At 36.5% G+C, this 14,454-nt stretch overlaps 1 protein-coding gene across 2 annotated transcripts; it reads left to right on the top strand.

Moving 5' to 3' along the window:
- Positions 1-6,202: 6,202 nt before the first annotated feature.
- Positions 6,203-14,221, top strand: LOC109208024 (polyadenylate-binding protein-interacting protein 8-like). 2 transcript variants are annotated; one of them, XM_019371023.1, is made up of 10 exons: positions 6,203-6,890; positions 8,191-8,301; positions 8,387-8,431; positions 9,896-9,968; positions 10,049-10,161; positions 10,300-10,359; positions 10,563-10,610; positions 10,694-10,762; positions 11,193-11,254; positions 13,659-14,221. In XM_019371023.1, exons 1-10 carry the CDS (start codon positions 6,558-6,560, stop codon positions 13,714-13,716), a joined length of 972 nt encoding a protein of 323 aa, XP_019226568.1. In that variant the 5' UTR covers positions 6,203-6,557; the 3' UTR covers positions 13,717-14,221. The 2 variants fall into 2 exon arrangements, with proteins under 2 accessions (XP_019226568.1, XP_019226567.1); XM_019371022.1 differs by having other exon boundaries at positions 8,188-8,301.
- The last annotated feature ends 233 nt before the right edge of the window (positions 14,222-14,454 follow it).

Below are 14,454 nucleotides of genomic sequence, written 5' to 3'. Positions count from 1 at the left end.
TCCTTTCAGCCTACCAGTCCCTTTCACCTTCCCAGTGTGAAGGTCCTGCATGAGGCAAAAGTCAAGAAAGAATAGCATACAACAGTTTAGCTCCCTAGTCAGGTTTGATACTAACAGTAAATTGTATTTAAAGCCTGGTATGCAAAGCACATTAGATATAATCCCTTGATCTAATTCCGAGCTTCCTACACAAGAAATGGCCAATATATCTCCATTTGGCAAATGAAATTTTCCTCCTATACATTTAGACTGTTCTTTAGGCTTAGAGATCACTTCATTGTTTGACACCATGTGATCTGTTGCCCCTGTATCTACTATCCACTTATCATCCTTTGCTTTACTATTAGTAGAATGAGTTACACTAACTGCATTTGCAAGCATCGGATGGTCAACTATACCTGCTGCATTAGATGCATTAGCTGTTGATTCAGGTGTACTGTCCTTTTGTAGCATCTTTAGAATTTGGTCATACTATTCTGGAGTGAATTGCGTTGGCATCTGCATGCTCAGCCCTGCATCTTTCTCTGCACCTGTAAAACCACCTAGTGATCCTGTATAACCTGCATTGATGTAAACAATATTTGAACCTAAGGGTCGTGTAGCTCCAAAACTAGTGTGACCATTTCCTGAGTTATTTCCCATTCCTTGATGTTGTCCATGATTCCCTAGTTGTGCAGAGTTACCAAAGTGTGTTGAGTTAGCCACTGGCTTTCTTCTACCCTTGAAATCTTGTAGATATCCAATTAATTGATAGCAATTCTCTTTGTTGTGGCCTTTCATTTTACAGAAATCACACACTATGTTGAAGTTCTTCCTAGGTTTCTGCATCCGAGGTCCTTTAGCACTCCAAAGTGCAGTAATATCATTGCCCTCCATTAGTGAGTTGAGACCTGTAGAGTTGTGCCATGGCGATCCTTTTTGAGTCTCATCCTCGATAACCATAGCATATGCTTGATTTAGACTAGGTTCAGTAGATTTCATAAGAATTTGCGTCTTGCCTGACTATATGAGTCATTTAGACCTCCCAAAAACTGAAGTAACCTCTATTGACTCAAGAGCTCAACATAGTCCTTCATAGAGCTAGGAGGTGGCACAATTGCATCAAATTTCCCCCATAGTTCCTTCAGTTTTGTAAAATATGTAGACACAGAGTCGGTACCTTGGGATATTGTTGCAATTTCCCTATGCAGTTGATAGATCCTTATGCGATTGACCTTGTCAAATCTCTCACGAAGATCTTCCCACATAGCTCGAGCATTTGATGCATACACTATTCCACTAAGTAGATCTGGCGATACAGTGTTTATAATCCATGAAAGGATTATGGCATTACAAGTTTCCCAATCCTCATGCAATGCTTCCGGAAACGAGGCTTTAGTGTGCTACCATCTATAAACCCTAGCTTCGTATAGCTTGAAGTGCAATCTTCATCAATCTCCGCCATAGGCCATAATTCTCGGATCCTTTGAGTTGTACCGGAATTAGCATTGGGCTTGGAATATCTGATGGATGCACGAATAGAGGATGCGTGTGGTCAATCTTATTTTCTCCCATTTCTAAATCGAAGAGAAAATTAGAGTTTTGAGAAATTGTTTATCTTCCAACTGAGCTTTAGCTGCTGCAATTGAGTGACGAAGAGGCGTCTTTAGATCTTCTCTGCTAGCTCTGATACCATGTCGGAGATCGCCATGGGAATTGTCACGACCCAATTCCCACCCGGTCGTGATGGCGCCTCTCGTGAAGACAAGGCCAGCCAACAAAACAATCAACACTACTCTTGACAATTTCTTAGCATAAACAGGTTTAAACCATAAATACTGATTAATCGAAAGTGCGGAAATAAACGTAACATAACGGGGAAAAACCATCCCAAACTCAGCCCGATGATCGGGGTGTCACAAGTCACGAGCTAGTACAGAGTTGATGAAAATACTACAAGTCTGGAAACATAGTCTGAAGATGAATAAAATATGCAGAAGATAAGGAAGAAACGGGGCTGTGGACGTCGATAGCTACCTCGTCTCTCCTAGTCCGCCTGATCTGGAAGGAAATCAGCGCTCAGGTACGAACTCAGTTGTGCCTGTCTCTGCACACATGGTGCAGGAAGTAATGTGAGTACTTCGACCCATTGAGTAATAAAAATAAATAATGACTGAGAAATAAAAATCCCACAAGGGCACAAATAATGCTATCTCAAGCAGCAACATCAGATAAACAGTAGAAACCAGTGAAATAGGAAGAAAATCTTTTGAAAACAGTTAAAAATCAATCATACTAAACCAGTAAGTCAGCCATTGTTACCTGACCGGTCAGCCATTGTTACCTGACCAAACGCGTATTACAGTGCCATTGTTACCACTGGTCAGTCATTGTTACCTGACTGGTCAGTCATTGTTACCTGACCAAACGCGTATAACAGTGTCATTGTTACCACTGTTCAATATTTAATCACTCTAGATGGGTACCCGCGCTCACTGTGGGGTGCAAACTCCGGAGGGGCTCCTACAGCCCAAGCGCTATCAACAAGGCCTGAAAGCCTGAACAGTATCAATACGAGGCCTGAAAGCCTCCTCACCTCACTCATCATGCCCTCACATAAGGCCCTCGGCCTCAATCAGTCCAGAAATAGTCAACAGCCCCTCGGGCAACAGTAAAGCAATGATACTCAGCCCAAACAATAGTTCAAATATCAGTTTAAAACTCCAAGTTTGAGTAAATATGGCTGAGTTCAAGAAAACAGTGTAAATCACATGGACTGAGTTCAAATAATATTTCAAACAGTGAGGAAAAACAGTGATGATAGTTCATAAAGAGTTCAAACAGTCGGCAATAAGCCCCAAATATGGCAATAAGCCCAAATCATAGTGAAAACAACAAGTCATTGCTAATACGCGGTAAAATATCATCCGGACTGGACCAAGTCACAGTCCCCAATAGTAAATGACCCCGGGCTCGTCAAGGAACGCGTGTCTCATCTCAACATACCACCAAGTTGTGCAAGTCCGGGATTTTCAAACCCTCAGAACATCATTTAAAATCATTACTCACCTCTAGCCGGCCAAAAGTCTAGCTCGCTATGCCTTTTCCCCTCGAATCGACCTCCTCGCGCATCGAATCTGATCAAAACCACAAGGAATACATCACAATAGGCTAACGGATCATAACCCAATCGAAACGACTCGAAAAATATCAAAAATTACGAAGTTGGCAAAACTCGAGCCCCGGGCCCACTTCTCGAAAAATTGCGAAATTTACATCACCGGATTCCTCGTCTCGCCACGAGTCTATACATATCAAATTCATCAAAATCGGAGTTCAAATGCCTCTTCAAGTTCCAATTTTACATTCCCAAAACCAAGCTCTAGTTCTTCCAATTTTTACCCAAGTTTCTAAGAATTAAAGGTTGATTCTTCAAATAAATAGCGTTTCTAGGTCACGAGACTTACCTCCAATCGATTCCAGTCAAAAACCTCTTCAATTCCTACCAAAAAGCTCTTGAGGTGGTTCAAAAATGGAGGAAATATCAAATGGGTCGCGGATGAAATGTCCTTAATTAACCCTTCTGTGATGCCCAGTTTCTTCTATGCGAACGCGAAGGCCCTCTCGCGTTCGCGATGAACAAAATTTCCACAGACCAATTTTATTCTACGCGAACGCGTAGCACCAGACGCGAACGCGATGCACTCCCAGGCCCTCTTACGCGAACGCGACTTCACCATCGCGAACGCGATGAATAACCAAGCTGGGCCCCCAGACTCCTCCTACGCGAACGCGGGGTCCCACTCGCGAACGCGATGAACAACAGAATCAGGCCTACGCGAACGCGTCCTATCCCATGCGAACGCGAAGGCAAAATTATGCCTGCAACAGCTGCTGAAAATCTGCAACACTCCAAGTCAAATTTTCTTCCGTTTGGTCACCCGAAATCACCCCGAGGCCCCCGGGGCCATAACCAAAAACACCAACCTACCCCCAAAACATCATACGAACTTGTTCTAATCATCAAAACACGTCGAACAACACAAAAATCATCAATTCACCACGGATTCAAGCCTAAGTTTATCAAATTCTTCCGAAACTCACATTCGATCAAAAACCCAACCAAACGACGTCCAAATGACCTGAAACTTTACCCGCACATCCAAAATCACCTAACGAAGCTACTGCAACTCTTGGAATTCCATTCCGACCCCCGGATCAAAATCTCACCTACCAACCGGAATTCGCCAAAATTCAACCTTCACCAATTCAAGCTTAATTCTACACCGGACCTCCAAATTCAATTCCGATCGCACTCCTAAGTCACAAATCATCCCCCGAAGCAAACCGAATCACCGGAATTCACATCCGAGCCATCTAACTATATAGTCAACTTCCGGTTGACTTTTTCCAAAACAAGCTTCCTTCTAAGAGGCTAAGTGCCTCATTTCCAACTAAACCAATCCAATTCCACTCGATCACCTCAAATACCGGTACTGAAATGTAGAGAAACATAATATGGGGGAAACGGGGCGGTAACTCACGTGACGACGGGCCGGGTCATCACAGAAATGATCAAGCTAAGCTCACTCGTAGAGAGAAGAGAGATTGAGAGAAGAAGAAAAAACTGTTATATTGAATTAAAGAAGAAAGTTACTATACACAATAATAATACACTGTACTAACCGACCTAACTAACTAATCCACAATTTACACAATTACCCTCTACAATATAACTACTTAAATACTTTAAGTGTGTCTATATCCTTAATAATTCTAAAAATAGATTTTCACTTTTACTTGTCACCTTTAGCATATCAAGATAAGATCTAATTTTTCCTGTTATACCCATAGTATTAATATTTATTTCAAACAATTAATATGAGTATCATGATAAATTATGCACTTTATTTATTATTTCTTAAAGAGTATGCAGAGGCTATAAGGACAAATAAAAGTGAACATAGAAAGTATTTATTAAGGGACGTGTAAAAGAAAAACACGACACAGAAAAAGCATATTAGATTACTTGCATTTACATATTTTCAAATCCGAGAAAAATGGATCTGTATTTTATCTTTTCTATTCTATGTCTAGTCTATACAAAAGGAGAATCTCCAATCATAACGCACTCCATTGTGCGCAGCAGCACGAAGCAAAAAAAGCAGAAAGATGAGAAACTAGACAAACAACTTGTGACCTTGAAAATAATAAAAAAAGTTGCACTGCTATAAGCAACATTGAATAAATTTTTAAAAAAATGAGAAGAGGTACAAGAGAAAAGTTACAATCCCAATAAACATTAAAGAGGCAGTTATGAATTGCATATCCAAATACTTCACAAAGTAACAAAAACAAGGCTACTCATTTTTGCGTTAGCTGTATTTTTCTCTCTCTACTTCACTAATTTTAACGCCCCTCACTTTAATTTAAATACAACATTCAACCTCTTTTGGCCTCTTCTCTCTCTCCCTTTATATGCCTGCACGGCACAAATTACATTATTATTTATCTACATTTCCTGCGCAATTATTATTATATAACATATTTTGCTGTTAAATGCCATAAAAGCTACACTAACTAATTTTAAAATGCTGAACTCACTCTCGACTTCAATTTTTTTTTTCAATAAAAGCTTTTTTACTCTATTAATTGGTTTATTGGTACGAATATAAGTTATAGCCTGTTTGGCCAAACTGCAAAAATCATCTTATTTTGACAAGTGTTTTTTTTCCAAAAGTAACTTTGGTGAGAAACAATTTGTATTTGGTTAATTAATTTGAAAAGCACTACTGATCAGTAATTAGTATTTGCCAAGCTTTTAAAAACTACTTCTAATTGTATTTTTCTCGAAAGTGATTTAGAGAGAAACTATTTTTTTCTGCTTCTTCAAAACTACTTCTGTTTCTCTTCAAAAGCACTTTTTTCCTTCCAAACACCTCAATTTTTGGAATAAAGCACTTTTGGTCCAAAAAACTTGGCCAAACATGCTATTAGTCCACCAATATATTTTGAATTTTCTATATGATTAAAACAGAAAAATTCTGAATTTAAATATCAACAATATTATGGTCATCACTAAAGATATTTGTATGGTTTCATTTTTAATCAAAGGTCAAGTTGAAGTTCTGAGTATAAAATTACATTTAGTATGAAAATTGTATCCCAAAGTTAGAATTTTTCAGCATAAATCTAAATTAATAAGCTGTAAAGAAAAAACACTAGACAATTATCTTCTCTCTTCAAAACGACAGGCAAAACAATGTGAGCTAAAGGGCAAACCCCAAAGCCTCCTCTTCTTTGTAATTTCCATACATAAATCACCTCTCAACATCCACTGATCAGAATTTTGTTACAAAAACCCTTAACACAGCTTTTCTCTCTCTCTTTCATCACCTTCTTTTCTGACCTTAACTTTGAGTCGGTTTCACTCTTCACATACATCTAAATCTGATCTTTATCTATATCCATTTTTTCACATACAAATATTGGATTTTTGCACATACTCTTTTAATTTATTGTAATTATAGAATTCTGGGTTTATATTTTCTTCAGTAAAGTTTTGAGGTGCATTTTCAATGGCTGCTGATGCACAAGCAGTGATTGAGGCTCCTGCGCTTCATCAATCAAAATATTCTGATGCTGGTTCTGAAGAATCTGACTTTAATTCCAACCAAAATGTGAATAATTCTGAATCTGTTGTTACGCCTAATGGTGTGAAGGACTCATTAAATGCTAAATCCGATTCTTATCAAATGCAACATATTGTTGACATGTTGAAGAAACTCAAGTTGAATCCACTCGCAAAAGAGTTTGTTCCTTCTTATTGTTATAATAATCGTGATCAGATGCTTTTTGTGCCTGCTAATAAGACTCTGGCTGCTGATGATGCTTTCCCAATTAACCCAAGGGTATTGTTTCCACTCTGAGTCACATTGATTAAGCTATTGAATTTTTATTTTGTTATTTTTGTTGATCGTTTCATGACTTAGATAATTATTTACTTCCCTGATTTCACTTGAAAGAATCGCAATTCTCATATATTTGAAGTATTGATGACTGACTCCATAATGAATTTGTTATTAGTCTCTGCTGAAGTGTGTTTCAGTTTACAAGTTTTTTTCTAGTCTATTTATTTCCTTATTTGTAAAATAATAATAAAAAAAGGATCTTTTCTGTTTTCCATTAGAGTAATATTTTGTGTTGGATTTTTGTGAGGGTGTTTCTCCATGCATTAATTAGTGGTAAACTTGTTGAATTATGGAAAATACAGTTCGTTTGACAATTTCCTAATTTTCCTGGTAAGAAATGATTTTTTTCAGATATGGGAATGTATTTGGAAGCATCATTTAATCGTACGAGATATATTCGATAATCAGTCTCTCGTATAAGTTGTTGTCAAAGGTGTCATGCTTTGGGCCATTCATCATTTATCAGGGGTAGTTGGTATGAATGTAGAAGCTGGATTTCAAAGTTTGATGGACTTGTGGATTCTGAAGCTCTTTTTGTCAAAATGGATTCTTGACTCTTCCTCTAGTAATTAATTGCTGACTTTCCCTTTTTAAAAAAGGGAAATTTGAGATTGAGTTAGTTATTAGTATCATTGACTTTAGTTGTTAGAATAGTTGTGGATGCTTAGCTGGTAAAATATCAATGAATGCTATTTTTCCATTGTCGTGAATGAGGTGTAATTTGAGGTCTTGATCTAAGCGTCCACTTGTGAGTTGTACCTTTTCGTTACTCTGGTTGTTTCAGTGGTACTTGCATACAACATTTTGCTATATGTGGACTGGATATTAGGGAATAAGTTTGTCATTTTCGTATGAATTGGATCAAAAGTTTTGGTCTAAAAAGGCTTACCAAATGTCCACAGCCTTCCCTTGCATCAAAGAGGTTGTTTCCACGACTCGAACCCATGACCCCGGCACAAGTCACCTAAGGAACAACTCTACCATTACTCCAAAGCTCGTTCTCGTTAAAAACTTTCATCTATTCACATAAATTTATTTACTTTCATAAAGAGAGTGCATTTTAAGAAAGTTCAACCTTCCATGCTTTTCAACACAAGGATTGCGTTTCAGACCATAATTACCATGATTTAATAAATACCCTAGTGTATTGCGAATTGCATTTTGCCGTTCTTGAAGTGATTTTGATTGCTCAATTAAGCAATCCGACCCCTCACTAATTTTCATTACTATGTTTCAGCAGAGAGGTAACAACTATAACCAGGGCAGAAGGAGAATGAACAATAGAGCTTTTAGGGCTCAAAGAGAAGATAGCATTAGGAGAACAGTCTATGTTTCTGACATCGATCACAATGTAAGTAAAGATGGATGCTCATTAATCTTCTTATTATGTTCTGTTTAGTACTTATATAGTTCCTCTTTCTGACTCTGCTCCACAGGTAACAGAAGAGCGGCTTGCTGCATTATTTAGCGCTTATGGACAAGTAAGTGACTATGCTCTTCTAGACATTGATGTGGTTCTTTATGTTAGATATTTGCTGCTTTAAGTGCAAGGTGGATGCTTCTATTTTGTACTTTGATAAACCTAAAAGCTATTAATGCATTTAGTTTCATACTTTAGCAGATGAAAAGCCTTAGCTTGGATCGCCTATAGAGTATGTTTGTCTCTCTATCTACAGGATGATGAAATTCCATGACTCGCAAATAATCAATAACCTGTAGACTGTCTAAAATTACAAGTTATCATTAGTATTAATCATTAGGTTGTTTTACACATTAATATCGTCGAGTTATCTTGATCATTGCCATAATGATGCCTAGGGAACTGGCTTAATTACTGATGAGATGCAGCAACATATGTTTTTTCCGTCTTTGGCAGATGGAGATGTTCTTTTTATTTGTTGTGTGTGGAATTACAAAACAAAAGTAGAAGCCCTAAAGGCAAGTCTGGTAGATGCACATGCAAAACTTAACAGCTTCAACAAAAAGCACGTGTTAATTCATAATAGATATTTTCCATAAACTTGAAGAATAGAAGGTTAATAAGCTGCCAACTTTCATATTCCTCGTAGGCTTACTACTGAATACCAAGGGAACTTCTATCATTGACTTCGAGTTTCACATAATCTTCTTGTTGTTTCACGTAATCTTTCACCTTTACTGAAATCTATACATTAGGAAGACTCTAAAGAAAGTTACAATATCCAGAAGGAAATAGGTAGCTGAATTTTGAACTACAAGGTCCCTAGAGCTCAAAATGACTCTTATCTTTTACTTGTTACTTCCCTTTTCTTTTCATTCTTTTGGTTTCTGGAATGTGCCAGAAGTTGGAGTTTCCTTATAGATCCTTCTTTCCACTTACTTTCATGTCACAGTGACGTGCTTAAACTGGTCTTCTACACAGTAGCGAGGTGTCATTGTGCTTATTATGGTTCAGGTTTGCATGAATTTGTGTATGCAAATTTGATGTTTTGTCTCCTAACTTGTGTCATCAGCTCAGGAATTTGTTTACAGTTTGGTTACGGTTCGTCACCAATTATATTGTGTGATTTAGGGGACTTAGGATTTTTTCCTTGCATGATCCAATCCATTTCTTGTTTTGTCTTTCCAAAGGTCCCCATCATGAGAATTGATACTCCATACACTCGCTTTTACTATTCTTAGTATGGAACAGTCCAAATAAAAGTTTGATTTGTGTGGAAATATAGATTAAGTTGTTTGTTGTCAGACTGCGAGGTGATGGTGAAGGTTGGATAAAGTCACGATGCTTATATTCCTGTTTGTTATAGTTGAATTATCCTCAATTTGCCATTTTGATATGAATTGGACTGTTCTGAGATTATTTAAGGCATATCCCAGTGTGCGGCAGATCTATTTATTTTTGTACTTAATTTGGCTTCGTATTTGTAATATTGGCTGTTTTCGTTTTGGCTGCATTTGCTCTGCAGGTTGTTGACTGCAGAGTTTGTGGGGATCCACATTCCCGCCTTCGCTTTGCGTTTGTGGAATTCGCCGATGAATGTAAGTTGGAGTGGCTTGAAGTTTTTCTTAGGACTGCTGAACATTCTGAACTAACTTGTCATATGGAATCATCCCAACAGACTCAGCAAGAGCAGCACTTAGTCTTTGTGGGACGATATTAGGATTCTCTCCTCTGAAGGTTCTACCTTCAAAAACTGCTATTCTACCAGTGAATCCAACATTCCTTCCTAGGGTATGCACAGATCTGTGTTCTGTTAACTTGTATATGGATGATGTGGCAAAATAAATCTGTCGTTCTATCTCATGTTATCGAAGTAAGGTCATGGAATTAAGTGCTTAGTTTTCCATTATGTGTACATTCTATGTGCAGTCTGAGGATGAGCGTGAGATGTGTGCCAGGACAGTCTACTGCACAAATATAGATAAGAAGGTATAAATTCTTACCTTTGAAATCTTCTGAAGTCATGCTATTTTTAGCACATCTTTCTGTGGGATACCAGTATGTGTTGCTCAGTTTATGACAATCTGGCTCAGTTACTTTATTGCTGGTTGTATATTTTTCTTTTTCCGGTAATTTCTATGATTGTCATAATCATCAGAAAGTTGAAATGTATTGTACTCTATCCTGAACAGGTTTCTCAAGCTGATGTCAAGAATTTCTTTGAATCAAGGTGTGGTGAGGTTAGTATGATGTCTGACACTTCTTATCAAGTTTAAGAATGTTTGCTTAAGAAGTGACGCTGAAGCTGCTCTTCTCTTTACAGGTGTCTCGCCTGAGGCTTTTGGGGGATCAAGTGCATTCTACCCGTATTGCTTTTGTTGAATTTGTTATGGTACGTTGATTTTCTTTTCCTTTTTCTTTGGATTTTAGTTGGGATATAGCATCAATAACCCATTGTTACCTTCACCCTTATAGTTCGACATTTATGCATTCATATCCCACCTGCATCAAAGAGGAATAGGTGCATTGCACGCACCTATAGATTTTAATGTCCCCCTTATTTTAGTTTTTGTGTCATGGGATTGTCAACACCATCTTTTTTGTAATTCCTCTGAATGTACTTCTCTTCTTTCCTCTGTTATTCTGTGGCAACCTAGCATAATATTTAATATTTTCCTTTTGAAGATCTAAACAGGTGTTGGAATATAATGGGAAAAACAGGAGAAAAAGGAAGTGGAAATAATTCTGACCGCTGACTCTTCTTAAAAACAATGTGTATCTAGTAAATTTTGCGTGTAAAGAGATACTTGATAAATGTGCAGGCTGAGAGTGCAATTTTGGCATTGGACTGTTGTGGACAGGTTTTGGGATCCCAACGCATCAGGTATCTTAGTTAGAAGTGTCTTTGATTGCAGTTAATCTTGCATCTTTTTAAGCTTGGTATGGTGGGTTCTTTTCTTTTCAAGTAGGCACCATAATCATGCACTCTAAGGTTCCCCTTAAGCTGCAAAAGCTTTCTTCTCTCTTTCTCTGAATGTATACTATGCCATTGCGTGCTTTCTGCCTTTCTGTCAACTAAAAATGAAACTCAAAAGTAATGCTTCTGCCTTTCTGTCATCTAAAAACGAAACTCAAAAGTAATGCTACAGATACGGGCAGTGGATGTAAGATGCTAGACTTGATATCAATCGGTTATTTAGTTTTTGGGACTTGTCTGAGGCTGGGGAATATTTTTGTGTTTGTCCCTTGTTCTAAGTGCGAGTTATGCACTGTAGTCTTGTGAAATATGGCAGTCCCAGGTGCCTGCTTGTACATGCAAGCATTTCAACTGAATTAGTACTATTTAGGGGCTCCCTAATTTTTTTTTTTTTGGGGGGGGGGAGGGGGAGGAGGAGTTTTTAATTGTATTATGATTTTTTTTTTCCTAACTTGTTTGGGACTAAGGTATAGTAGTGTTATTATGATATTATTTTTGCTTAAAAAGTATTGAAGTTTGTAGAAAAAAGAAAAAATATAAAATCTTTATAAAAAGGGATGAAAGAAAAGTTGCCCATTGTTTAACCAAAAAAATACTTTAGAACCTTTAATTAAACTACTCAAATCTTAATGTCATTAAATAAAAAATTTTGCAACAAGATCCAAGGTAATATATTGCAAACACATGGCTGACATCTTATTAACTTGAATTAGTGCTTACCAATATAAATAATAATATTACTATAAGATATTGTTGTGAACTTAAAGGGTCTTGTAACAATATTATGTTGGTACGAAAAAAAGAAGCGCGACACCATTTTTAATCTTCATATATGTGTTTTGTGTATGTATATTTATAAAAAAAATTCTATTAAAAAAGTTTAAGGGCTCTTATTTTGTTGAGCAGCCCTTGCTTTGTCACTAATAAGAATAAGAAGAGATTTTTACCTGGTTGATCCTTTATTTAATATTATTTTTATTAATAGCATCACTTCTTCTTTATTTCATAAATGACAGACTTTTTTTTACAAATTTAGCATATTTCAAAAATAATGTGATGAGGAATTAAGGGATACCATTAAATGAGTAATTTAATAGCTAACTTTTCTTTCTCTCACGTAGGGTTTTTCTTTTCTTGGGGGTGGGGCGGGGGTGGGGGGGGGTTGACCTTTTTTAATCTATGCAAGATCTTTTCAAATCCCACATAACATTTTATGCCATTATTTTTGTTATTTGATTTTTTTCCTCCTTAACTCTGCTTCTTCTCTTCATATATACTTTTTATATTTGTATTTCATATAAATATGTATATATGGTTATAAAAAATGCATATATTCGATGCATTTATTATGTATACTTCGAGGTATAATTTATGTATTTTTTTGATGAAATCTGAATATATTTTGTGTATATTTGACATAAAATATTTTTCGGACTTCTCCATGTCTATACAAATATATATTTAATAATCAGTATATTATTATTATTTTTATACCTAACATAAGTAAGTGTTAACCAAGTTGAAGATAAAGTACATACCATTTTTATACCAAGCATAATTAGATAAATAGAATATACCACATATTTGAAGACAAAGTACATAAATTTTTTATAATTAAACACAATCAAATAAATAGAATATACTATGTATTTTGAAGATAAAATACGTAAAAAATTTATACCTAAATACAGTTAAATAAACAAAATATGCTATGTATTTAATTGTATCTAGGCATAAAAATGGTATGTACTTCGTCTTCAAAATACATGGTATATAATACTTAGGTGTCGAGTTTGGGTGTGAAATGGAAGATATGGGCAAGAGTTACGGAGATAAAGTTGAAGTCCTAATTTTTTGGAGAGATTTTTGGGATAGGAAATTGCGATATTCTTGAACATTAAAGGGATTCCAACTTTTTTTAGGTTTCCACTTCTTATGTAAATAATACAGTGCCACTATTGAAATATACTTAATGGTGTTAGGATTTTGTATATATTCTTTTAAAACGTGATACTTATGAAAGTTCCCCAAAGAAGAAAGAGCCTTCACTACTATTCATACTCTAGCCATAATAACTTTTCCACCCTCTTTTGCCAAATTTTATTTTTTTACTCTGTGCATTTGATAGCATCTATTGCCACCGCGCTATACTTTTCTCATTCAACTGTGCATACCATAGGGCTTTATCTGCAAACTTTCCCCGTCCCCTTTTCCCCTTGGTGCTTTGCTCTTTAACTAATTTTTCTTCTACACGAGGGTATGACATCCTATCTAATGCCTGTTCTAATTTTACAACTTTGTTAATGTCAAGGGTGAGTCCTTCAAAGACACCGGTAAGACCACGAGTTCCTCGTCCCGCCATGCATTAGTCAATCCTTTGTAGCTCAAGGTCTGGAAAGTGGTCAGCGCAAGCCCTCTTGGAAGACTTGAGATTTCACGATGGGAAAGGCGAAACGAGCTTTTGTTTCAGTAATTTTCATTTTTCTTTTTTCCCCTCTTCATTTCACCCTGCAGTGCCTCTTTATCGAAGATATTGTTGATCCTGCTTTAGCTTCAGAAACGTCTCAACCTTTATGTACTTCCAGCTTTCATGTTATTTAATCACTTGTTGGTTGGTGGTTGCTGGATATTTGGTTTAAGGAGTAGCAATGCGTATGCATGACGCATTCTTTTTGTCTAATAAATGGCCATTTGTGGAATTAAGGTCCATTTTTAGGATGATCATGAGATTAGATGGCAGCCTGCAGTTTTGAGGGCTAAATATCAAGTTATATATGCAAATTTTCCAAGGCACAATATCAGTGAAACCAAGATATTTATTTAATTAGTTTAAACTTGCTTGTAATAAATTTAGTTGTCGTCCTTGTAAAATAATTCCATTGTTAAATATTTATTAAATTCAAGTAAATCTTGATTTAGGTGGTAAGTTTCTTTAAAAAACTACATTTAAAGTAAGACACGGTAGGAAAGAGACTGTTGTCTTCGGCATAACTTCGAGTTTGTCAACTTCACATAATCTAGAAAATGAGGTTTTAGCAAGATGGTCGGACCGCTAGCTTGCTTGGTCTAAAGGGAAACTCAATAAAAATAGTCACTCGAATATATTT

The sequence above is a fragment of the Nicotiana attenuata genome, unplaced genomic scaffold, assembly GCF_001879085.1.
Source record: "Nicotiana attenuata strain UT unplaced genomic scaffold, NIATTr2, whole genome shotgun sequence".
NCBI lineage: Eukaryota > Viridiplantae > Streptophyta > Magnoliopsida > Solanales > Solanaceae > Nicotiana > Nicotiana attenuata.
The sequence above is the reverse complement of the archived record's forward strand: the minus strand, read 5'-3'. Positions and strand labels throughout refer to the sequence as shown.